At 32.0% G+C, this 27,592-nt stretch overlaps 3 protein-coding genes across 4 annotated transcripts; 2 read left to right on the top strand and 1 right to left on the bottom strand.

Moving 5' to 3' along the window:
- Nucleotides 1–408: 408 nt before the first annotated feature.
- On the top strand, nt 409–9,109 carry LOC123711611. The gene is made up of 5 exons (XM_045664233.1): nt 409–525; nt 1,761–1,866; nt 5,829–5,989; nt 8,024–8,263; nt 8,757–9,109. The coding sequence occupies exons 2-5, from the start codon at nt 1,761–1,763 to the stop codon at nt 8,913–8,915; spliced, it is 666 nt and encodes a 221-aa protein (XP_045520189.1). The 5' UTR covers nt 409–525; the 3' UTR covers nt 8,916–9,109.
- Nucleotides 9,110–9,513: 404 nt separating this feature from the next.
- On the bottom strand, nt 9,514–16,189 carry LOC123711609 (cell division control protein 6 homolog). Of its 2 annotated transcripts, none has more exons than XM_045664231.1 (8): nt 15,918–16,189; nt 15,405–15,566; nt 15,051–15,132; nt 14,712–14,883; nt 14,015–14,181; nt 12,670–12,962; nt 11,366–11,678; nt 9,514–10,854 (listed from the first exon to the last, which is right to left on the bottom strand). In XM_045664231.1, exons 2-8 carry the CDS (start codon nt 15,556–15,558, stop codon nt 10,638–10,640), a joined length of 1,398 nt encoding a protein of 465 aa, XP_045520187.1. In that variant the 5' UTR covers nt 15,559–15,566; nt 15,918–16,189; the 3' UTR covers nt 9,514–10,637. The 2 variants fall into 2 exon arrangements, with proteins under 2 accessions (XP_045520187.1, XP_045520186.1); XM_045664230.1 differs by lacking the exon at nt 15,918–16,189 and adding an exon at nt 15,858–15,898.
- Nucleotides 16,190–17,317: 1,128 nt separating this feature from the next.
- On the top strand, nt 17,318–20,953 carry LOC123711606 (polycomb group protein Psc-like). Its single transcript, XM_045664227.1, has one exon. The coding sequence runs from the start codon at nt 17,551–17,553 to the stop codon at nt 20,833–20,835; it is 3,285 nt and encodes a 1,094-aa protein (XP_045520183.1). The 5' UTR covers nt 17,318–17,550; the 3' UTR covers nt 20,836–20,953.
- The last annotated feature ends 6,639 nt before the right edge of the window (nt 20,954–27,592 follow it).

The following is a 27,592-nucleotide window of genomic DNA, read 5'->3' as shown; positions in this document are numbered from 1 at the left end:
AAATAATATTTTGCAGAATAAGCACTCTGGTTTTTATCACTTATGTCTTTAATACTATAATATAAATACATACCATTTTAAACGATTAAAATGTGAATAGAACGGAAAGCTAGCTTCATCGAGAAGTCCCACAAATACCTAACGTTAAACATTAAGCCATTAGACTAAAAAGTAGGAAGTAGCACATCGAGCTTCTTATATTACCAAACAGCCAGAGGGAAACAAAGCGTCGTACACCTGATCACATAATAACTCATGTGTGACCGGATTATGTAAATTCATGTTCATATCCGGCTACGACCTCTAGAAGGTCTCTGCAATTACAGGTACTCATTATGTTTCGAAGGGGAGGGACGAAGAGTCGGATCTTCTCTCATCATCATATTGGAAGTGAAAGTGAATGAATGTCGGAGACTTAATTAGAGAGAACCGCAGTGCCTGCGTCAGTTGTTGTGATATCGCCGTTCAACGCACACTGCGTACCGCGTACGCGCAAGTTCATCAAAAGCTTCAATAATACGAAAGGTACCGTGGATTGCCAAATAGTGCGAACTTGCCAGTTATAAAATAATATCAGTGCTCAGAATTAACGCTCGTTTGTGTATAATTTTTAAGGTTTGCTGTGGTATTATTTTAAAATTGGCTAAATAAATTAAATATAATATTTTTAAGTAGGTATATATTCGTCTTGACAAACCCGGATTTGATGAATGTCTAAGCACTGTAACGTTCCAAAAATTATTGATATTTTTTTTGTACAATTGAATTAATGTAAAAATAAAATAAATAAAAATGTTATATTAATTACAAAAAAATATACTTAGAACAACTTCGGATGCTAGCTTTCCGTCTCATAAAATGCGTACCAAATTGTCGATTTCTCGCGCGAGCACCTTTTCACGCAAGGAGGTCAGAGAGGCGAGTTTTGCTTTCACAAATACAAACAACAAAATAAATTCATCTCACGTATCGATTGTCCTCAAGCTATGCTACCTGCATAACTAAAAGAAAGTGAACTCATTAGGTTACCTCAAAAACGGCAGTTCACTACTTTCCTTGATACACTTCCGATCGAATGAACAAAAGATGCATGTCCTATTTCATCATATTTATACAACTGAATGATGGCAGGTTTTAAAGGAAATTCAAAATCATGTCACTAAGACCCATAAAATATATATAATAAGAGTATATGTACTATCCACTTACGATACCTAATTAGTGCGATGTTATCACCGTGAGATTCAGGTATTATGAAATTACCAGTTAAAGTTAGTTTCCTCTGAATCGACTTGATAAATAATGACTTATTACGCTATATTGTGCATGACTTAATGCCAAACGAAAAAACAGTTGTAACGGATTAAAAACCGTTTGATTACTAACGGTCAATCCGTCAAATTTAAATAATCTTTTAAAAGTATTACCGTAAATAATTTATGAACTATTTTTTTCTGTCAGTCTGTAGGCATGTGATACGATATCAAGAGGAGATTTAGCATTCTAATCAGGGGGGTCACGTACGCAAAATTTAAATAATTATTAATAAATTTAGTTAACATATAAGTGTGACATTTGTGTTCATATTAGTAAAGTTACCGTTTCTGATTTAATTAGTAAACTTAAAATTAGTTACAAAACGCGAACCTGTTCACACTCCAGGGAGACCCTGAAACTGATAATAATATCATAACTCTAAATAAGATGGGCTCTTGGTGATAAATATTATCATTAAAACGCTAATAAATTTCATTTTACAGATGAGCCGACACACCTGTTTGGCTGCAGCGGCGCTGCTGGTAGTGTTTTGCGTTGCAGAAGCACAAAGAAGATTGGCGCTTCCTGACCCACGGAGTTGTGCTAATAGTACGTATTTTGTTTCTACGCTGTTTATATATTCTCTAAAAGGCATGTTGTAAAGTTATTTATGAATTAAAAGTAATCTTGTGTCTTAAGGTTTAATAATTCAGTTTAACAGTTTGCGCAACACAATTAGTTTATGTTTTAATTATAATGAACTATAATTAACATTACATAAATTAAAAAATAAGTATCTAAATAAAAGGAATAAAAAACAACATGAAATCGGGTATCCATATAAAATCGTCAAATACTCAAGAAATGATTTACCGGAGATGTTAATATGATGATCAATAGAAACAAGAGTATGTGCACAAACTGCATACAAAAGCGTAATAACCGGAATTATGTCTTTTACTATCCAAGCGAAAAGAAAGAAAAGAAAAATAATATTTATAATAAAAAACCAAATAACTTAAATAAAATATTATGTGAATACTTAAAAAGTAAAAGTAAAGTTGATTTAAATATTAATTTTAGTACGTATTTTACGGCATCAATAATTACTTTATTTAGTGACTAAAAACTATAATTCCCCCGAACTAAGCAAAGTTTAATTATACTATAAAATTCTTGTCTAAATTAGAGAATTGAAAATCTGGTAATCGTCAACATGTAAAAATTACGAATTCATACGCAACACTTGTACAGGATACTGTGACTAGTCATAATTATTACAAAAATCAAATCACTTTGGTATAGGGTTTAACCTACAACCCTGTATGAAAGGTACATTTACAGGTAGGTACAGTTGTTTTGGCCAATATTTGTTACTAGTTAGTGAAACAATAATTAGAGCAAGATAATCGTGACTTGATACAGAGGTCATTAGATTTCAGCAGCCTTTCAGAGATGTGCAACGGTCACGAGTATGTTTCTTGCACAAGACTCGCTTAGATGTGGTGACTGGTGGCTCACCTTGTAGTCTAATTGCTGTACCTAATGCGAAGTGATGGCACTAACGTCGCTAATTATTTTGAGTCATTCGTACATTCAAGCATATATAGGTCAAGTTCGTTTTGTCTGCAATAGGAAATGTTTATTACTTAGGTGTAAATTGATCTAAAGCGATCAAAGATAACCAAACAATTGATACGTATTAACGCTTCTATCGTAACGATTTTTTTTATACAAACGAATAATTATCAATTTTCTTAATCAAAACGTGCGACTAGTATTTAACTTAATCTGTTAAAACTGATATAATTAGACTATATATATTTATGGGATTTTGCACACAAAAAATAATTAGTGGTGGCATTTCTACATAAACTGTATTTTAAAAAAAAATCTGCAACGTGGATTATTCATTAACTGTAACCAACTTAACTAGGGCCAGTGTGGTTAAGCATTTAATCAATATTTATTACGTAATTACAATAACATTAGTTAAGAAAAGCCCGCATGGAAAGTCTATTCAATGTCACTTTGCAATTTATCGTTTAACTGGCTGGATTTTAGATTGTATTACATATAACAATATAAATATTTTTAATTGCGTACGTAGAATAGTAAAACATATAATATCATTTTTTGTTTATTATGTACGCGGGTTTCACTATCTTATAACGTGTTTAAAAAATACAAATTTCAAAATGATCGTATTGTAGTCTTCTAAAATAATAATATCTTTTTTTAAAAGCAGGCATCATTCTCAGTCCTTATGACTTCCAAATCTATTCCCCTCTTAAACTAGAAAAATTAAGTTGAGTGCCCTGACGTGACGAAATCATCCGACCATATTATGAAGCTTTGTCTTCGCGTCCTTTATAACTAGCCTATTGGTCAAGAGCGTTGAGAACTAGGATTTGAATTTAGAACAGCAATAAATATATAAGTTAAAATATATTATTATTAATAATAAACAGTTATTGTAAATCCCATTTACCCACAAAGGGGTATGGGGCAGACACATTTCTGTGTCGTATTGTCTCTGCCTACCTAAAATCATTACATAAAAATGTATATAATTGTTGCTCCCACATCGATGCCATAGTTTTTACAGCATGTGCGTTAGCCATAAAACTATACTGGCTTAATATATTATATTCATCTAGTGACACTACAACCCTGGATTGTTGCTTTAGAAGTTTGAGGCATTTGTTTTAATTTCAATTTTCATTTGTTGATGGTTTCCTATGTTTTACTTTATTAAATAAACTGTCTTTTATAGAAAAATACATTCGCAACCGAGTTTCGAACGCACAACCTCATGTTTAGGAGCCTATATATCTAACACATGTCAGTTTTAACCCGCTAACCCATTTATATTAAATACGGTTGTGACAAAATGTATTGTATGAATATTCCCACAAGAGGACTTATGAATGTTGCAACGCGATGTCAGCAATACGTGCTATGGGCGATACCGAGTTGTATAGGAGTGTACGGACAATTGAACATCATTTATTTACAATACTAACAAAACATCATTGTTCAAAAGTATTGTAACCTTAAAATATACTATCGATACAGGTTAGAGAGGCTACTACTGAGTTTCATGCCGACTGTTCGTTCTCAGATCTCACTTTCCAGACGGCACCGAAAATTGACGACTAAAATTTCTTACTAAAAAGCATATTCTAACTTTCACTAAGAAAACTAAATTATAATCACATTGAACTTCCTTTAACTTTTCGCTGTTGTAGTTACCTGAATCATGATAAAATCCTTAATAACCGTTTCTGTACTTTGTAATTAAATGTAGTATTATAAGTATTTATAAGAGAAAAATTCTGAAGGCACTATTCTGCAGTGCCACTAGTTTTCTATATTTTAATTTCTCCTCCTCCAATTTAGGGCATCAAAATGACATGGACGAGAATATACGAAACTTGGAAGAAGTTCCTTTGTAAGATGTGTTCTTATTTTTCCTTTTACGCGAACCTACATAAGAATAGGATATATATTGTGTGTCGGTCCTATTGATTGAATTATATTAAAAAAAATCTGCAACATAAAATTATACACACTGATAAAGTTGCCGAGTCTACGCCATTCTATGTACCGTAAAATCTATTTAACGTATAATCTGTATATATGTTTAAAATTCATTCTGATTTATTATGACTTTGATTATGTATAAAAAACTTGCTTAACCAGATCACAAATCCTTTCATATTTTATATATTCCACTTGATACGCTCATTTGGATTTGTGTGTAATTTGATAATGCCTAATTTTTAGTCAAGTTTTGCACGTGTAATGAATATTAAGAGATACGAGTTAATGTTTATTTTACGCACATTAACCAAACGTCTGTTTAAAAAATAGATGTTTTTTTTGTAATTAGACATTTTATAGTGTTTTTACATGCTTAAAGTTTACTCCTAGGTAGCAATTAATTGATATTTTTCTAAAAATAAACTTTCTTCTATATCCTAATAGCAAACATTACTCTAGATTTGACATTTCGTCTTGGATAGGGAATGAAGACACATTTTTATTTTAAGAATAAAATGACATTAGCGACATACGATTCTTATTTTAAGTGATATATCACCAAATCATTTGTAGAAAAATGTCGGGTCGTTGAATTGACATTAATGACATAATAATATTTATGCTAATAATTACGTGAATCACTAAAATTCAACCATTCACTATTACATAAAGCACAAATGTTTACCACATTTCCGGTACAAGTCCAAATATTACAACGAAAGTTATTTGCAAAAAGTCATATTCTGTACGAAGCATTGAGAAAGGTCATAACGTTACTTTCTAGTTACGAAACATCTTGTGACCGCGTTTGTATAGTAAATACGTTTTATGAACTGGCACCTGCTTTTCTAAGCGTATAGGTGTGGTATGAAAAAGCTTTAGCTTGACTTTACTGGAGTTATAAATTATGTTATGGTATGTCCTTAAAACGACTTAACTACGATTCTTACCAAACTTACGTGTCTGTAAATCAAATATTTACAATAATAACTTAAATTAAGACTAAGATAACTTTAAATGTTTAGGGGTTCGCCACTCAACATACAGGGACGGTCGTGGAGTTCTTCATTCATACTTCTTCAGTTGGGAACACGCACCCACCCGCAATTTGGAAGTGGACTGGTTAGACGCCAGGAACATCTGCCGTCGTCACTGTATGGACGCCGTCTCACTGGAGACCCCTCAGGTAATCATTTTTTCTACGTATACTTTAACTGTTCAATAAAAAGTAGCAGTTGGCGTATTGCAGTGAATTGTATTATAAGTAAAATACAGTTTTTCATAAAATATAATTTTAGTTCAACGTATTAGTGTTGGTTATTTTAGATGTTTATTTGAATTGCTATTTTTCTTAGTGATTGAATATTTTTTTTGTATATTGTATACGATAAATAACACTTCCCACAATTTACTTAACATTTAAAATAAATATTTTCTAACGCATTATAAAATAAATAAAAACATACATTCAATTTTGACCTAGAATTAGTTTATGAACCGCTACACTAATTTAAGCACACCGCGGCCTGATGTTAAACCGGGTTCGATTCATGGAGAAATAGCTTTTTCAGAGTAGTATAGAACATATCATAGTCTCTTTAAAAACTAATTAAAAGATTTGGAATGTTTTACATAAATGGTCTGACTTATAACATTTTAAATACCTAACGTATAAATTGTAAAATTTTGTTTTGTCGGCTGAAAAATGATATGGTAACCCTATCGAATAATTGTGAGATGACCTCAGAGTTACTGTATTTAGCCAGTTTACATCATAGGGTCACTCCAGTCGTGAATCGTGATGTTCACTTTCTCGACTATCAAATTGATTTCTATAGTAACATTAGGCAATCGCAATTGGTCGTTACGAAACTGAAACATACCAACATGAAAATTAATTTTGATTGCAGTATGCATATACCAATGGCAATCAGTATTGATACTTTTGCGTAACATAATGCTTATTAGTATGACTGCAATGATTTAGTAGTAAAATAATTCATAAAAGGTACAAAACTAAATTCTTGCTAAATAAATCTTAAACGCTAATTTTTTTTTCACTTAACTCAAACTTTCAAATAGATAGGACCTGTATACGTCGATACAATTACAAGTTATTGTATTTTATTCGTACTATTTAAAAATTTTATTTTTTATTTTTGGTTGTACGACTGCTGGATTGTGAACGAAGAAAGGTAACATGGGCAACTTGCCATCTCCCGCAGATTATCTTTGCTTTTACAATTCACGGTATATTTTTGGTTTAAACGTTTTTGTGGCGCACGCATTGACGATTAGACAAAGTGCGTGCTACAGAGACGACTATAGCCTAGATTATTGTTCCATGGAAGCTTTCTCAGAGAAGTATAGATGCGTAACAATTTAATTGCTTATCACCTACGTAATAGGCAAATAAAGAAAACAGCATAGATAAGTAGTAAATTTTCTCTAAACATTTCCTGTCGCGGTTACCCTGGTGTCAATGTACGTAATACCATTGTTAATGTATTTTCCTATAAGGAAGCACGTTTGTGAATACAATTACTAGATATATTCACATAAATATAATATAAACAGAAAAGGGTTGAAGAATTGGGCTGGTTTCTATAGTTTGTCCATCTTAGCTTAGCGATTTTGTTTTATTTCGATCCTATGTATGTTTATGCAGGCATAAGCGAAATACGTAGTAGTAGATGTACCTAGTTGTCAGGTCCGATGCATACAAATACAATGCAATAGATTGATCGGTTTTTAGAGCGTGGAAGCGTCCGTGAAAGGGGTGCAATGGCCGGCTGCGATACTTGACATACCTACTCATAAGGCGCAGACAAGTGGCACATGGCATACATACCTCGACCGTTTTACTTAAGCCGGAAACATACGACGGAGGTGGACTTCCACAAATCACTTGTAACTGATTTCACATTTACCCAGTAGATATAATGGGTCAAATAGATGCCTTTAGTGTCTATAGTTTATGAATCTATAACATTGGTAATTATGACGGACAAACCTTTAACGTCTAGGCATAACATAGTAGCTTAATTAGGCCATTTTATAATTTTTTTGTACTCTTGAATTCTAGGACTTAATCGACATTGGACATCCTAAATAATATTAGTATAATTGAAGATGTAGTTAGCAGGTCAACATTTTTCGGTTTCTATTTTATTTTTTATTATTATCTTAATTGGTACTTTAACATACATTATGGTCCTAGGAAAATGAATTCATAAAGCAGAGGATCGCAGCGGGCAACGTGCGGTACATTTGGACTTCTGGTCGTAAATGTAACTTCGCGGGTTGCGACCGTACCGACCTCCAGCCCCCGAATGTAAACGGTTGGTTCTGGTCCGGTTCCGGAGCAAAGATTGGACCCACCACTCAAAGGAACACCGGAGATTGGTCCTACACCGGCGGATATGGACAGCAACAACCTGACAACCGTGAGGCTGCACAAGTAAGTTTAAGATTGAATGGGCATTAATATTCTGTGGTGCAGAACCCATATCATATCCTTATTGGTGATTTATTAAGTTTTGGGGGACATTCAAACCAGAAACGGTAATGTTAAAGTTTACGTTATTGAGCGTTGTTTTTTTATATAATTAGATCAGTTAAAATATCAAAACCACTCTGCGTAAAGTGATATATTACAAAATATATCTTAAATAAATCAAATTTAGGTTCAGATTAGATTAGATTAGATTTAAGGGCTGGCAATAATTATAAATACGATAGTAAAATCTTGTCGTTGTTATATACCCGCTTGAATTAATTACAATAAAACCTTAAAGAAGCCAATACATCTTTCTTTTAATTCCTTGTGCGCGTGTGACAACAACTAACATTTTTTATCTATGGTACTTACAGAGAATTTTTAAGATATTGGTGTTTCAATTCATTTTTTTAGTGACACGACTAACTTTTAAACATACTTACTTCTTTTCCAGGGCAATGACGAATCTTGTTTAGCAATCTTAAACAACTTCTACAACGACGGTGTCAAATGGCACGACGTGGCCTGTCACCACGTGAAACCTTTTGTTTGTGAAGACAGTGAAGAACTGCTTAACTTCGTGAAGTCGCGTAACCCCGGCCTACGCCTATGAGATAATTGAGCCATTACGGCTTTGTACAAAACCTAAACCCTATTTTTAACTTATTTATTACGATAGTTAAATTTCACTTTTGGATTTTAAGCATTTTTGATATTGATTCAAAATTTACTGTAAAAACATGAATGCACAAAATAGGATAAAGTAACTTATATTGTATGTGTAGAAATAAAGTTTTAAAAAAATAATATTGGTATTATTATTTGTGGCCAGGTATTTTTATCGTCAGATTTGTTTTCCACTTTTTTGCAAAAATAAACGCGAAAAATAGCTTTAATTGAACTCACCTTAAATACTTAACGTAAACAAAGATAAATCAATAAAATTACATTTGTTTATTTAAAAAAAATGTAATGCGCAAAAAATATTTAAGAACACATTTTAGCTAAATAAATCATTAAAATAAACTAAAATAGGATGACATTGACATGTCTGAAACACAATTTACATAAAAACATTAAATTATACAAAAAATGTGACAAATCAATTATAAACATAAATAATACGAGAGATACAAATTAACAAATTATTCAAACAAGAGAAATTTACAACAATTATTTATGAACAAATACATTAATATAAATTCGAGCCGATTAATTATAGACATAACAAATTTCATCAGGAAACAAAGTAAAAATTGGAAATGAGAATGTTAAATTTTGACACAATTTTAAATTTAGAATTGCATTCAAAGAATTCATTAATTCAATATAACATTCAAGCACACTACAAAATAAACGTCAATGTCGATAGTAACAGAAAAAAAATGTTTAAACGCAATATAGATTGTTAATAAAATGAGCGAAATGAGTACTTACATTAAAATGAACACAATTATATGCTGTTAATACATAATCTACTTACATAACTATCTAAATTTGGTATCAAAGCCAGCCATTAAAACACTTAACTTTCATCTAAATGCAAACTGTCGTCATCTAAATCCTTTCACATTTCAGATCTCTAAATATAAAAATAACGTTAAACAATTGACAGACATGAAGCGCAAATCTCATAATTGTAGTCAAATAATAAAATAATAAATACTATCAAAAATCACGTCAAATACGTCGAATAATGTCGAATTTAAAAAAAATTAAGTGAACTATCATTATAAGGCACACACATTGCAATATAATTAGCTTAACTTACAAATTTATACAAAGGAATTATAATACTTGCTTATGTGGTTATTATCATATTGTAAAATGTCATAAATTTTCGAAGGGAACCTCCTTGAGTCAGTTACAGTAACATTGTTTTTATAATATTAAAAATGTATCTAAACTAATATTATAAATATGAAATATTAGTTTAGTTATGATTTTTATATTTGTAACGAACTTATTTTGCAAATAGAATGCTAAATTGTCAATTTTTAAAATTATAAATATCAGACCGTGGGTAGGCAGGCCTCATGTAACGAATTATTATATCTTTGTGTATATGGTCTTATGATATTCAAACAAATGCACCGTAATGGTAAATTAATGATAGATTATTATAGTATCAACTTAATGGAACAATTAAACGAAACGAACATACATCGGATACTACACTATGTATAAAAATTGTATGGTAGGTCGATAATTTCGAGCTGTAAAAAAAAGTATTACAACAACACTTACAAAACAAACAAAACTTCAGTCAAAAGATAAGACTGTTTTATTCGGGATTTAGTACGTAATTAACGTACGTATACGCAATGAGCGTACGCTACGAGAAATGAGTCTTATCCGCCAGTATAGCTGCCATTAGAGGTTTATCAGCGAGGGCTGCGGTTAACTCAGTCTCGTCCCAGTTAAGTCGAAGTTTTCGGGATCTCGCCCCACCAGTTCCGATGATTCGTAAAGCCCCGCGCGATTCCAATAACCCACAGGCGCTACACAACTCGCTGAGATCTAATGAGGCTATGTTGCGAGATGTGGCCACCCTTAACAAACACAAATATTTCTATTATATATAATATATTTCTATTAGGGATAAAATTCTCTTTAAGAATTTAATAAGAAGGTTTCGCCTCAAAATAGGCCTTTAACTATGTTATGTTAATTGTAAATATCTAAGGAGAAATTTCGATAACAAAAGTATACTAAAGGCATTGTGCTCTTGATTAGTTATTTCTTATATACATTTACTCAGGGGTTGATTCTATTTCGTTTCATTTTCAGTTTCTATTTCATTTAGGAGAAATATTAATTGTTAGTTTGACTTTCGAGTAAGCAAGCATGTAATACATATATATTAAAAAAGTTCAATTATTTAAAATTTATAATTCTATTTAAAATAAACAGAACGAACAATGACTCCCGTATATCAACATTCATTTTTAACATATGGAAGACATACTTAACGCTGATTTTCGATCTCTTTAGTTCTGCGATGAGCACGCGCAGTCATGAATTGCGGAAAAAAACATGTTTTACAATTAAAAAGACACTCACTTTTTATAAACATCATGTAGCTTCCCGAGCAAGATTTCCTTACTCTTGCCCTTCAGCATGATGATGCTGCAGAGAATCAACTTCTGTTGCATTGGCATTTGGTCTCCGACCTCTGTGTTAATTTTACTCGAACCTCCATAGATATCATTGAGTACTTGTAACACTTGCTTTAGTTCAATAGTAACCGTGGAATCGCTTAACATGGCGTCAACAGATTTACTTTCTCCAAATTTATTTCGTCTGGCGAGTTCTGCGACTCGTCGGCCAATGTCTAACGCTCGTCTCATATCACCAGATACGGCTGCTATTTTAGCTATAATCAATATTTTTTGGTAAATAAAATGTATAAGACATAAATAATTTGAGAAAAATAGTAACGTAACGTAACACTAAAAAAAAAAATTACAAGCTAAATTTTTCTCGCGATAATTTAATTGTATTTAATTTTTAACAAATGGGGTAGACAAGATGGAAAGACGTTAACGCAATAGGTAAACAAAATTGGTGAAAATGTGGAGAACCATTCTTAAAGCAGGTAATTTGGACTTTATTCGTAATCAAAACAAAATAATTTAGAAATTTAGTTTTTTTTTAATTTTCTCACACATGAACAAATAACTGTAAATAATGTTTCGGATATATTGCATGAATTGAAAGGCAAAGGCAAATGTTAGGCAAAGGCAATCTCCTTTTAGGTGGACTTTTTGGGATTTAAGGCAAGCCGGTTTCTTCATGATGTTTTTCTTTACCGTGCGATGGAACATTGACCTCCAGGATAAGGCCAACAATGATCTTTAGTTTTACATAGTCAGTCATAATAATTTTTGAAGTGAAACTTCTTTATCGGCGTTGAAAAAAAAATGTCACTTTTTTGGGTTACGTGTCACATTTTTCCGTTACGTACCATTTGTTTATTGCCCCTACAACGGTTGATTCGAAGAGATTCGAAACCATTAATAACAAAAATATATAATAACGATAATAATGATAGTAATAAATCTATTACAATAATCTTAGTAGTAAAGTAATAAGGTATAATTAAATAATTATATTATTTGTATTCATGTTCAAAGCCTTTTGTTAAACGTTCTCTAACCAATTTCTGTAAAGTTGCATATAGTAGATTATTTATAATATGTGTGTGTACACTAGTACACACACATATTTTTTCGACAAAATCGAATTTCTTACGCTATTGTTACAATTACTATATAGTAATAAAAGTCTGATTAAAATGTCATTCAAAATACCAATTAAATGAAATAATTTCAATAAAAATTCCAATAATTGTCCCTACAGCCTACCTGCTAACAACTGCAAAGCTGGTCCCGAAAACACGTTAGTCCGATCCTCACTAGCCAAGACTTCGGTGAAAATATTGATTATCTGCTCCTTTGTGTACGGAGCAAAGTGCAATGTTTGTGGCCTCAAAGAACACCTGGCTTGTAACCTGGGCAATGTTCTCTCGGTCAAGTCCAGGGCATTCGCAACACCTACAAGCACTATCCCATAGTCGTGAGCCGGCCACTCAAATATTGTGTATAATACAGATTGCTTCTTACTATCTAGCTGATCTATTTCGTCTAGTACTAGGAGGCTGTAAAGAAATTTTCAAATAATTATAATGATAAATTTCCCATCGAAGCATGTTATATATGTATTATAATTCTTCATTTCATTTAGTGTGGTTATTAATAAAAATAATTATCTTTTATTATGATTTATCACCATCTGTTTTATTTTCAAGTTGCAACTTGCCCTATGTAATATTCTTTCAACTATGATTTACGATATATAAAATTCATAACATTGTGTAATAAACTGTGAAAAAATAATAATTTTGGAATTAATTAAAATATGTTCTCAAAAACGGACATCATTTGTTTTATAAAATCCACACTGCAACAAAGTCAGCTTTATTATTTGTATTATAAATTAGATTACACAATTACGACGTAACATATCAGCAAATAATAGGAGAGCCATTTTTAACTTATTTTTTAAGTAAATAATAAAGATAAATTGCGAGTTTTGCTGGAATATATTCAGTACCTATTTTATGTAGAATCATCAAGTCTAAAAGATAATCACTCATTTAAAAGATAAGGTCTGTATACAATAATCAAACATTCACACAATAATGTACTTTTACGTGACAACACATATTTATAGAAAAATACAGAAATGTATATACGTTTATTTGAATTACGAACTATAATACTATTTTTATATATTTACGTAAATGTAATGTACGGCATGTGAAAATTCATAATAATTCAAAGTAAATCTGAACAATTATCTGTGTAGTGTGTATACACAATTAAATAAATATTCTTTAATAGAATTAAAACCAAGGAATTGTAACAATATTTATTTAGATACAGATAAAATGTAACCTCTACGAAGTTTGTATAACTAAGGAGTTTCTATTACGATTTTCGCAGGAGAAGCGCAATTTCTATCGTCTATACTCTATACGTTTTACGAGAAATTCATACGTTGTTTTCAAGAATATAATATGAAAGTAACACTTATAAACTATTATTTGAAATCAGTTTAGTAGTAGCTGTCATACTCATTGTAGAATAATATTAGTTAATTAAGATCAAATAAAATATATTAAAATGTCTAACATAAATGAATACTTACATCATTTTATGTTTTTTGTTAAAATACTTTTCAATAGCTGTCAAACACGCTTTCTCAGATGTCCCCGAGGAGTTTATATGCAGTTCACTACATATCCGTGTGTAAATACTTGAAGCTGACTTCATCATAGTACAGTTTATATATACTTGTTTGAACCCTTGCTGTATCTGAAATTATCATTTTATCATTGATAAATTGCAAATTATAATTTGGATGTATATTGTATATAGCAATATCATGATGAAGACTTCATTATCAGTCAATGAAGTCTTCAAGTTAATTTATATTTTTAAAATATTTTAACTGTTATCACTACAATATATTTCGTTAATACGTTTGGTGTTCATATGTTATTATGGAAATACAGTGTTTTAGAGGCAGCAAACTTATAAATATACTTACTTTTAAAAAATTTACTCTACTCTAAACTTAACTTAGAATCTTTAGCAACACTGTTTAAACCTTTAAAACTTGTATATATATATGTATATGCCTTGTTAGCCTAGTGACTTAAACATGTAACCCTCCAACCTAATGTTGTGTGTTTAAGTCACAGCTATGCCCCAATGGACTATTCTTTAGGAATTTGACACTTGTGTGTACCGGGATGGAAAACAAAGTAAGTTAGCATAAGGCTATATAAATCTATAGAAAAGATCAATTTTAAGATACAATTACAACATATAAATTTCCTTACCTTGTCTAATTGTAAAATATATGACAAAGAGGCTGTCTTCCCAGTACCGGGCTGTCCTGATATATACAGTGATGCAGACTTCTCATTGTCAAGGTGATTGATCAAAAAGTCCTCAAGAAATTCTATTTCTTTCTCTCGGCTAGTTAACCTCTTCAAAGGTGAAATTGGCTTTCTGGAATTTATTATTGTAAGTGAACACTGGGACTAAAATTTATTTATTTTCAGTGATATGTTACAACATACTGTGACATAACTAGTTTAAGAAAAATCTTAGCAAAATGTAAGCAGGACACAGTATTAATATAAAAAAAATACTAGTAAATATAGCAATATACATACTTAAGTAATGTGTAATCTTCAAAGCTCTGGTTTAATTCATTAGTAATACTGTTTAATCTGCCAACTTTGTTTGGTGTACAGTCTGAAAGTAAAAAATCTAGAATTATTACCCGTTACTATATCCTTATAATTACATTGCATACACATTTATAACTGTTTGATGTAAAATGGCATGCATCAAATATTAAAATTGTTACAAATCCTAAATAAAACATTAGAACAATGTTATCATTATATTTATATATATATATATAGTTTTATATTAAATCAGTATACTAAATATCTGGTAACTATATAATATTCCTGACATCAGTAATTCCAGAGCCCCAGTAAATGAGTAGTAAAATGTATTACCATTGTCATACGCCTTTAAGGTTTTTGAAAGGCGTCTTTTTTGTGGTTTGATATTTGTAAGATTTTCATTCTCCAAATTTGACTTCCTTTTAACATCTGTTATACCGGTCTTTTTACGCTGTCGGAATGGAATTCCAGACTGTACACTAGCCATTATATATTCTGCAACAAAGATTATTACAAATTATAAAACTTCAAATACTAATTTATATTGGTTACTTCCATTTAAATTTCTATAGTCACATATGTAAAAGTTACACACATTTCAACAGGAAAAGAATGAAGCTTTTAATTATTTAAATTACTATATATATATATATATATATATATATATATATATATATTATGACTATATTAATTGATATTTTCTTAATTGTAAAGTATTGAGTATTTTTCGCCAATAAGACATGATTATAAATAAACAAGTAGAATTGTGAAGTTTTATTTTATAACCTGATATAATTAGGTACATTTTGAAACATTTTCACACAACAGCACACATTATGCACTTACCTAATAGTTTGCCACACGTAGTATATTAATGCCGTTTGTCAATTGCCTAGCACCTTGCAGTCGTATCCTAGTTCTTTATATTTTAGATAAGTCTAATTATGAATTAACATTTCATATATTCAATAATCCCTATTTAAGTGTTCATCATTTAAGGATACGGGTGTACGAAAGTCAGTTATTGTTACTTAAAATACGGAGCACAAGAAGAAATACAATGGTGATTTACACTTTTTTGGCGCGAAACTCGAAACCCTTGTAACTTGTATGCTGAGCTGACTCACAGTTGTCAAATTAATAGAACCATCAAATGTCAAATTCAAACAGGTAGCTTGCACTTAAAACAAATGTCGCTTAAAAGTGTTGCCTTAATGCAAATAAATGACTACATGACTATAAATGACTAAAGGTTTGTACTAAATTTTATATAAATGTTAGAATAAAAATATTACATATTTCGGTGAAAAATAATTGACTGGAAAAATTTTGCGTACTACGAATGTAGCAATGGCTTCTGTCAAACCAGCATTTTCAAATTTTAAAGTGGTGGAGGCCCTTTACTTATGAGATTTGCTGAACGATAGATAAAAGCACTGGATTTTTTGCGAATTCCTAAATCACCATAACGGATGTGTAGGTATGCTTGAGTCTAAGATTGCTCGTTCAGCTGCATATTATGAATCGATTCTAAGCTAATTTTGATTACGTCGTATACTTGTGTGAAATGATTGGGGTGATTCCAAAAAGAGTAGCAACGGAGCACTATACGTAAATTTTGGTACGAAAAAACAGATTTTTAGACAATATAGAATGGTTACCTTAAAAAGGTCGAAAGCATCGTGTCAGCCGTTATTAGCTATATACCAACAGTAGTTTGGAATTGTAATGAGGTTTTTTCGGTAGTCATTAGATGTAAAGGGACGATTTAGAGTCACACTAAGCGTAGAGTATGACTTCGGTATATCAAATAAAAATAAATTTACATATGGGAGCTGAACTAAGAAGACTTTATATATAATTGTAAAGTCACAAAAACAAAGAGAATTATTCTCTGTTTTAGGACATGTATGTACACCTCATCTTTCGTATTGTTAATAGTAATATTTGTGAGTGTGGATTTTATTTATTTATTGGTGACCCCAACCATATTTTCTTTTCTTGTTCCCCACCGTTCACCGTTTCCGACTAAGATCTCCTGCCTTTTGCTTTATCCTTTATTGTATTATCTTCTTTATAAATAATAATATTAATATGTAATATGTTTATGTACATATTTTATTTTTAACAAGCTTATCTCAAGTCAAAACTATTGCCATAATATAAAAAAAATTCTCTCTGTTTCTGTTCCGCTGTCATTGTATTAGGTGTTCGTAAATATGTTCCTAGTCTACTCTGTGGAACTGTTTTCTCTGCGTGGTTACTGGTGGTCACTGGTCGTGTTTGTTATTTGATAAATATATCCAGCAGTGTACATATTTTTCTTAAATATTTTTGTATGTCATTAATTTAATTTATTATTTATACAAAGCTATATAATTAAAGTAGTGAGGCTGTCTTCACGAGTTCCTATGGTGAAGACTTAACTGTTTGTATGTGCGAAGTCAGTTCTTGTGACGCTGGGTAATGAAACGAACGTATGGTTAAAATGGTTACTTCTAATAAACAGACGGATAAAAAAGTTGTAAAAATGACGGCACAAAACAATACTGCTGTGGTTCCACATAGAACCCTGTTGGGTGAAGTTAATGAACACATTACATGCCCTCTGTGTCGCGGATATTATATTGATGCTACGACTATTGTCGAGTGTTTACACTCATTTTGTCGATCTTGTATTATAAAACATCTTCAAGTAAAAAAATATTGTCCTGTGTGTGAAATGATGATTAATTCGGCGAAACCTAATATAAAACTAGACAAAGCACTCCAAGATATAGTGTACAAGTTAGTACCTGGGCTCTTTCAAAAAGAAATGGAACGTCGTCAGACTTTTTATGCCTCTCGACCGGGTCCAGCAGCATCTGCAACTCCTGAGCAACGAGGAGAAGATACTGAAAGAATTATTTTTAGTCCTGAAGATGTTATTTCCTTTTCTTTAGAATATTCAGATGTGACTGATAGTGACAGCATTTCAAGTAAATCATCTGACAGTAATGAGCCCCAGCTGCCAACTACAGCTAGAAGGTACTTACAGTGTCCTGCAGTTGTAAATATTAGCCATCTCAAGAAATTTCTAAGTATGAAGTTTGATATTGACAGTACTCAGTTTGCCATTGATATCTTATACAAAAGGGTTCCATTACCAGACTACTATACATTAATGGACATTGCTTATATTTATAATTGGAAGCGTAATGAACCTATGAGATTTTTCTATCAAATCATTGATTATGTTGCTATTAGAAACAGGCTATTTGACGTCAACAGAAAAAGTACTCAGGTTCAAGATAAAAAGTCTATTACTACAGTTCAAGAAAATGCCTCAGTTCACTTACATGATCACCTATCTGAGACATCATCTGGTACTAATAGTCCTATGCCAGACGATAGCAGTGTCAATAAGGGTGCTGAAATAGCTAAAAAAGATAACCAGTTAGAAAAAATCCAAAGCAAAGAGGAAACACATGTGAATAAAAGGAGTAGTTCTCCACCAAAAAAGAGTGATGATGAGGATGAAAAATCACAATTTCTCAACTCTTTTGAACTTACAGCTAAGAGCAATGCAAAGTCACCTCCTAAAACTAACCCAGAAAACTTTATAGGAACAGAAAATATTTCAAAGTTCTCTACAAGTCCTAAAGTAGAGGACAGCTTAAAAAGAAAATATCAGACTAATATGAATTTACCAGAATTAAAAAAAGTAAAAATAGAGTTAGAAAAAGCCAAAATTCCTGGAGCTCACTCTTCAAACAATCCAAGTCCAAAATCTGGTAAATCTAATGAAAAGGTTGTAAAAAATATTGAATTAAATGTTTCTTTAGATAAGGGTAAGACAACAGATTCAGCAAAACCAATTCAATCCACATCAAGTTCTCTAGCTTCAGCTATATCAAGGGATAATAAGATGAATCACTCACAATCAATCACATTGGATAAACAGCCAGAAACAGGACAAAAGAGAGCTATTTCTGAAGGTCAAGTCAATTTGACACCCAAACGGAAACCTGAACATATAACTTCAGTACAAAAAACTGTGTCTCCTTTAAAGATTCAACTATCTAAGACAGAGGCTCCCACACTAATAAGTAATAAAGTACCTGATACACCCAAGATGGTTACAAAGAAAATACCAGATTTAAAACCCAGTACACCTAATACAGTTGGTAATAAAACACAAAATTTAGGAAAATTACGAATGGATTTACTAGCCAATAACAGTGATCCAACAATTGACAGAAGTAAAATATTATCCCAAGTTAAAACATCAGCTTCATCTGGTGCTCCAAATACTGGAGATAATCTCAAATCTTTGTTTGATTCTTGTAAAATTAACATACCGTCATCCTTATCAATTACTTTAACAGATCAGAAAAGCCCTTCAGATTTACCTATTTCAGAGCAAAAGAAAGGTCTTATCAACAAAAATCTTGCTAATGCCAATAATCTTACTGGTCATAAAGTACCAAGCCCTCCAGTCCATAATTACATTGAAATCAAGAAACTTCCTGATACAGACCTTAAAAAAATTAACAAATCAGAGGGATTTGATTCTAAGCCAAATTTACCCAAATCAGATAGTGCAAATCAAACAAAGCCACTTAAAACAAATGAAACATCAGCTAAAGGTCCCATTCCTAATCTCAAACCCATTGCTGACACAAAATTAGCTAAGCAAGCTGTGAATCTGGGATCAGCTCCAATAACCTTTCAGCAGACATTTGAGCAGCAACTTCAATCTTTGCAAAGTGATTCTAAAAATAAGGTTCCAAAAAATAAATCTCAGGTCCCAAAACTTGTACCAGCAACCCCAAAAACATTTAGTGCAGCAAATAAATTAAGCAACTCTACTAGTAAAGCTCTGACTGCTGGACCTACAGGAGTTACTTCAGGTGAAATCAAGTCAACAACTGCATTGGACTTATCAACGCCTCATACTATTCAAAGTCAACTGGGTCCTCAACAAACCAAAGCATTTGAAACAATGCAATCAATAGCAAATCTGGCTAAAAAACAGAATTTGCCACCAAAGTCTACTCCAGTAACCATGGCACAGAATATATTTCCTTCCCTTTCTAGACCTACAAGTGCACCCTCTCCTTTAAGAATACCTCCAGGGAGTAGCCCTAATCAAATAAAGCAAGAAAAATCCATTGCAAGTATACCTCAAAATATAACCAATCACAGACAGGACTTACCTAAACAAATTAATACAATAAAGCAAGCAAATCAATCCCACACTAATACATCTACTGGTGTACCATCTCCAAATTATCAAGGAAGCCAACCGTCAAGTAGCTCTATGCAGCCATCACCAAGGTCTCAAACCCGCTCACCAAGTTCATCACCTAAACTAGTCATAGCAGAGGAAAAACATACAAGCAACATTTTAGAACAGAGCCATTCAAATTTAGGAATTACTTCTCAATTATCCAGCATGTTTGCATCAAAAAGTGAATCACATAAAGACTTGCAAAGTATGACTAAGCCAGGATTAAAACCATTAAAACCTTTAGTACCACCAGGTAAAATACCAGGTATCAGACAACCCATCACACCTACTTTAAATGTTAATACTCCTATGAGTTCTCAAGCAGATTATCTGTCTCAACCACTTATTTCCCAGGCTTTATTTAGGCATCAAATGGACATGCAACATGCCTGGTTAAAAGCTCAAAGGCAGTTTGATTTATATAAAAACATGCCTAACATGGCTCATCAAAATCAAAATGATTTTAACAATAAAGATAACAAAAATGTATAATTTTAATTAATTTTTATAATTAAACCTTAACTCAATTTTTTTTTACTACAGAATGCAGTCTATCTAAGACTAATTAATTCTAAGTGTATGGTTTTACTTAACTAAAATATTATATTTTAATCATTAATATTATATTTGTAAGCTATTTATCATAATAAAGTAATTGATATAATAAATCATTGTATAGTTAACCATATTTTATTATTATTAAATTGTATGAAATTATGTCGCTAATTATTATAGTATAAATTGTTAAGCTTAAATTCTGTACCCAATATTTATATTTTTTGTTATCTTTTTATTTGTATGCTGTGTTAGCAATTGGATAATAGCAATGTGAAATCTAACCACAATGTTCAAATTTTGTATCAAAAAATGTCAATAATAATCTGGAACTTTAGTGACCATGTCTCTAGGCTAAGAAATAAGAATATGGTACTTGTGTGAAGTGTATTTTAGATATTATAAGTGTGGTAATTAATAATAAATTGTTTTAATGTGGTTTCATAGTACCAATACAAATATTTATTAAATAATTTATTTTATATTAAAAGCATAAGATGCATTAGGTATCAAGACTCACAACTCTAAAATGTATAAAAAATCATAAAATAAAAGTAAAGTCAAGAGTCAACTAAAATAAATAAGTAAAAACTTTATTTAAGATAAAAGGGTTGTGACAAAATTTATATATATCTAGTCTCCACACTAGGGAGTCTCTGACCCCCTGTGTTGTAGGTAACTAGATAACATTATTCCGTGACAGATGGTATATGTTTTAATCAGTTTAAAAAATTAAGACATTAAGTATGAGTGTTGATATGATCGTGCGCTCTGTCTGTGTTTATTTTTGGCACCGCAAAGTCATGCCTCTAACCCTCAGTAGATTCGAAATCAATTTGGTAGTGAAATATTTATTAAACACAGTTCTTCGTTTTGGCGTTGGGAATACAAAACCTCTGGTCTTAGATGTGTGCGGATTTGTTTGTTTTTGTTTCTAGGTAGAGTTTGACTGGGGTACCTATCTAAACAGCCCGTGATAGACAACTTTAAGAAAAAAATTGTAAATGTTTGCAAGGATGGAGATCGAAGTATTCGATGTCGTTATCGATTGTTAAGATTTGACAATTGCTTTCAGAAGAAGTAGGTTCGGAAATCTTAATGTTTATGTCAGGCTTGTGAAAAATAAAAATACTATCACATTTGTTAATATAGCGTGCGTGTTGAGTATTTCATAGATATAGCCGCTCAAGCAGAGTCCGCAGAAATTTTTATTCCAGAATTCGGTAAATATAATGATCTCTGGATCGAACCGAGCCTGGTAAGAAATAGGGTAAAAGCGTCGAAGTTCTTCTGGATACTCGGAATGTTTTGTGATACCATTGATAGGTTGGGCCTGCAGAGGATATCTTTAGGATGCCACAATAGCTCGATATCGCTATATGTCGTGCTATCAATGGCCGGAATTAAAGAATTTCTATCTAATTTTATAAACAGAAATAGATGGTGGGTTAGAGATATATTTATGACTAATATTTAGTGAGGTCTGAATTTGATTTGTATGATATATAGGCGACTGCAAAAAATACTAGTCATCCTTGAGGTGAATGGTGTTGTTCTTCGGATTTCATGTGCCTGTAATGTGTGATTGAAATTCATTGAGTATGGCAGGCATTTTTACATCTATCATATTTTTGAAAATTATTTATTTAAAACAAAAAAATAATATAATAAAAATAAGAAATAGTTTTTCTAATCTTTTGCTTTAAGTTATTTATTATTATTTAAATGCAACTGAGATAAACTACATACATTTAAATTTAGTCGTAGGTTACTTAATTATGATGCGATACATTATAAAATATATTTCTACATGAAAATAATTGAGCACAGTGCTATGAGTATTCATAACAATATCAGTATACAGCATATAAACAATGCTTTAATTTATTACTCGATTATGTATATAATATATACATATAATCGAATACAGTAGTGTTAGCTCTGTGGATAAGCTCAACATCGTCATGCGTTTGATTCTAAGAACACTAATAGATTTTAACTTCTATGTGCGCAATGAAAACTTGCTCATGCGTTAAAGACGTTACAAAACTAACCCTTTTAAAAGAAATCTAAGACTACTACGGACACTATTTATATATGTCTCAACGAGATACGAAACATACGAGTTAATTATTAACACTATCACGATGTAGGTACTTTGTAGCCTAATTATTATACGCTTCAAACAGAGCACTCGTGTAGCAATTACATACGGCTCCGCCTTTAGTACATTGTTTTTTTTAAACTTCTTAGTTTCCAGGCTTTCATCATAATATGAACAATAGATCTCAAAGGAAATTTATAAAAACATGCCTGTCATGGCTCATAAAAACTAAAATCATTGTAGGCGGATATCATGTGGATATAAAATATGAAATAAAAATAAAGTTAGTCAAATTGTATATTTTAAATAAAGTTTTGCAAAAGTGTACAGGAAAAGGTTTTAACTTTTTTCACTACCAAGTTCAGTTTTAGAGTTCGAATTCTATGGTTTCTAAATGAATTATAATTTATACGTATAATAAAAGTGTAAAAATCGAATCTAGGAATTGTTAAAGACGAAATTAGTAAACAGTTGAATACAAAAAAGATGATTGAATTTTCAGTGCCCGGTTGCGTCTAGTACTATGTACCTTTACTATATTTTGGAAAAGTACTGAATGGTTTTTTTCCTCTTTTTCCACCAATAGTTAAGGCTTAGTTCAAATAAACATATATACATAATTTAATTAAACCCATGGTCAGAATAATATTAAATTTATAGATATTTTTACAATATCTCACTCCATATATTTTTACAATATCCACTCACTTTTAAACATTTACTTTCGCCGTTTACTTATTATTCTATTTTATTGTTTATCACTTCATTGCAAGTATGAATAGTATAATTAACATTAATAAATAAAAAGGACTGGCGTCCTTATCATTTTCAAGCGATCTCTTCCAGGTTTACAAATAGATTATTCTAAAACGACACCTACAATCTGCGTCTACAATTCACTATGATGACGTCATACTAACAAAGTTAATCCGACCACTAAAGATATTTATAATGAAGATAATGCATCTGTTAGAATTGTAGAATCGCAAATTGTTATCTAATTCTCAAAATAAGGTTTAATTAATAGTTATGTTTTAATTAAGCTCTTTTTGGCATTGGCAACATTTTATTGGCGAAGTTTATTCATTCTAAGGTCTTAATGGCTGTCAATTATCCTTATTTTACAGACTTTAAGTGGAGATAGGCTAAAACATTCACAAATATAATTGTGAATACGGAATTTGAACATTGACTTATTGCATTTGCAACTTTGTTCAACTATATACAGAATGTATACTGTCTAAAATATGCAAAATCTTAAAAAGCCTAGATATATAAGAATAGTGTAACAGCATATGTGGCCACGCTGGTCCAGAGCAGCTTGACCACTTTTTATGTAATTTTTAATCTATATATAGCATTTTATACCCATTGATTATTAGGATTAGTACCGCTGTTGGGGGAATAAGGGAAAACCTTTAATGAATATTAGGTTTTAATAAGCTATTTTAGCTTTTAACAGTAAAATTTGTTTTGGTTACATTAGATACATTGACAAAGACACTAACAAACCAGATTGACAATGACATCAGATTATGGCTGATAGTTTCAAGTAAGAAGTTTACATCATTCTCCCGCACTATTTTAAAACATAATCTTTTAAAAATTCTGGTGTTTTACGGACGCGGCCAGATCTACGAAGTGTTGGCTCCGGCGGTGGTGATGATGGTAACTCGGTCTCCAGCTCTCTGCTTTTATCAAGTACCACAGGTCCCGCCTCATTAGATGAAGGAGTCTCCAAGTTTTGGCCTTCTGTTTCCGGAAGTGGTTCTACCACGTTATGATAGTCAGTAGTGTGTCATCTATTCGCAGATCTACCCCTTCTGAACCCAATGGTGCTAGACGACGATTCGACACCGTAGTTTCTCGGCCATCTGGGAACCTAATGTATGAAAAATTTGGATTTCTGTGTATCAATTCAACCTCTACCACTAATGGCTGATATTTATTTGTTTAAATTTCTTCATCAAAACTTGTCCAGAATTTGAAAGCCGTGATGGAACAGAAGTGCCGTTAGTAGATATTCGTGGGTGGCAAAACATTGTTTCACGTAGAGTGCAATTTATGGCTGTACACAGTAATGATCGAATGTAATGTAAGGCATGCAGGTAGGCATGCAGGTAGGCAGGCAGGCAGGTAATACTTGTTCCCAATTTTCTACTGAAAGATTCTTCGTCTTCAGCGCCAAATGTTCTACTTGACCGTTACCTTTAGGGTTAAAAGCTGTAGTTCTACTACTGGCAATGCCTCGGACATGTAAAAATTCCTGCACTTCGGCAGAAAAAAATGCTGTTCCGTAAGTTTCAATGAATGTAAGAAGGCATGCCGAATATAAAAAAGAAGTTGTTATGGTGTTTATCACTGTGTTTCTAGCTTATACAGATACATGGGATACAGATATATGGGAAAGCAAACGGGAAATGTGAAAATTGGTCAATCACGGTAAGTATGAATTTGTTATTATTGTTTGTTGAAACTAGTTCTTTAAAATCTATGCTAAGGCGTTCAAAAGTAGCCGTCGCTTAAAAAAAATTCTTCTGATCATCAAAGGTATTTCGGAAGAATTTAGGTTTTACTTCAGAGCAGGTTCGACAAGATTTTGTCGTTGTTTTGACTTCTTCAATGGAATAGGGAAGGTTTTTAGAGCGAACCCAATGAAACATTCTCGTTACCTCTGGATGACAAAGAGCCTCATGCAGGGACAAGTTTTGCAGTACGTGTTCCTACAGTGGCACAAACTCGGGATAGTGCATCAGCAGCATTGTTCTCTTTTCCCGGTCTGTATATAATATCGTATGAAAGCAGAAATTTCCAGTTGCCATCTTTGAATCTTTTCATTTTTTTATCTTACTTGAAGGTTTCATATTAAACATAAAACCGAGCGTTGGTTAGTTACCAACTTAAAATATCTACCAATAAGGGAATGTGTCCATGATTCCACAATGGCGTACGCTTATTTTTTGATGGCGGAATGTTCGCTTGAATTCAAAGTTCTTGAGAAAAACGCCACTGGTCTAGAATTTTGCGTAAGTACTGCTGCAATGGAATGATCTGTAATTCGCTTGGTAGGTCAATTAATCAGTGGCTTGAGTCGATCAATGTCAGGTTTGATTATGTGGTTTTGAATATTATATCCTAGAACATTAATTGACTCTTGAGAAAATTTGCATTTTGTATAATCAGTGTTAAACCGTATTTCTTTGCAGCATTCATAAAACTTTCTTAGTTATGATCGTGTTCTTCAAGAGTACGGTCAGAAATAGTTATATCATCAAGATGTGTATACGTGTTTTGACACTTTTATTGTCTTATACTCCAAGGTAAAATATATTATTTATAAGCTTTTAACATTCTCGTGACGTACTTACGTACGTACAACGCCGTGTTCAGTGTGTAATAAATAAGCCCATCCACATTTATGACGAGGGGGTGCAAGCGTGAGAGCGCGGTGCGCTCGTGGCACTTCGTGTCGCCTCGCCTCGTTTCACTAACCAACAGGTAGGTCTAACCTTCTGAAAAGGGTGCATATGATTCGATGTATAAATTTAATTAACGAAGTGCACAGGTTAACGAACCATTCTTATTGTCCGTTGAGTGAACTGACTAAAGTTCTAATATTTGTTAGTGCCTACAGTAGTAATTTAGTGTATTTAGTTACTTTTGTGTATTTCTATTATGTTATTTTGTTTTTCCGAATTAATTCCTTGTTCGTTTTGCTTGTAATGCATTCTTCTCAATATAGGGTCATATTAAGGTTTGTTTTTTATAAATCAATTTGATCTGTGTTTGTGATAAACGCAACACATTCTAATATTACTAGTAGGTGTTGGAAGGTCGTGATATTGTCCACGTATTGTCTATGATGCACTGCATTTGAATTTTTATTGTTTACTTTTGATGTGCGGTGTCATTATAAATTATATTTTTTCATATACACAATGTTTTCATGTATTATTTAATTTAATTGTGAGAGCCGCTAGTCCACCCTATCAGTAGGTACATAAAGTAGCTAACGCAGTTCCAATCACATCCTTTGTCCATCCTTGTAGATGTAGTGGGAAACTAAATAAAGAGAAGATAGATGGCTACCACTCGTGCCGCTTCGATTCGCGTTCATGGCGAGGGCCTCCAGGTGGGGCCGGCTTTTTTTTTATTAATAGTTAGCAATAGTTTTGACTTTATGCCAGTTTCAAGTAAAAGTTTGGGAAACTACACGCGAGAAAAAATAAACAAAGATATCAAAAGAAAACAAAGGGATAAGCTAGTTAAAATATTTACATATTACATCTTAATATTATTATTGAAAGAACATAATACAATAAAGGATAAAGCATAAGGCAATAGATTTTAGTCGAAAACGGGACATGTAGTAATTGTAAGGATTACAGAAAGGAGATGCGGTGATATTGGGAACAAGAAAAGAAAATATGGTCGAGGTCACCGATATCTTCTCCACACTTACAAATATTACTATCAACAATACGAAGCCTTGCTAAATGATGAGGTGTACATACATGTCCTAAACGCCTTCTGCAAATGATAGAAGTGACCTAAAGTCATAGAAGCATGGTTTACTGGGGATCCTGGGTT

This window comes from Pieris brassicae, chromosome 7 (genome assembly GCF_905147105.1).
Source record: "Pieris brassicae chromosome 7, ilPieBrab1.1, whole genome shotgun sequence".
In the NCBI taxonomy this organism is placed as follows: Eukaryota; Metazoa; Arthropoda; class Insecta; order Lepidoptera; family Pieridae; genus Pieris; species Pieris brassicae.
This window is presented reverse-complemented; position numbering and strand designations above follow the sequence as displayed.

Bases quoted from the DNA above. Each gene is read 5' to 3' on its own strand.
- LOC123711611 (XM_045664233.1), top strand. From the start codon at position 1,761: ATGAGCCGACACACCTGTTTGGCTGCAGCGGCGCTGCTGGTAGTGTTT. The intron at 1,867-5,828 runs GTACGTATTTTG...TTAAATGTTTAG, and splicing joins CCCACGGAGTTGTGCTAATA to GGGTTCGCCACTCAACATAC. The intron at 5,990-8,023 runs GTAATCATTTTT...TTATGGTCCTAG, and splicing joins TCTCACTGGAGACCCCTCAG to GAAAATGAATTCATAAAGCA.
- LOC123711609 (XM_045664230.1), bottom strand. The intron at 11,679-12,669 runs GTAGGCTGTAGG...TATTGATTATAG, and splicing joins AGCTTTGCAGTTGTTAGCAG to CTAAAATAGCAGCCGTATCT. The intron at 10,855-11,365 runs GTGAGTGTCTTT...GTGTTTGTTAAG, and splicing joins CTACATGATGTTTATAAAAA to GGTGGCCACATCTCGCAACA.
- LOC123711606 (XM_045664227.1), top strand. From the start codon at position 17,551: ATGGTTAAAATGGTTACTTCTAATAAACAGACGGATAAAAAAGTTGTA.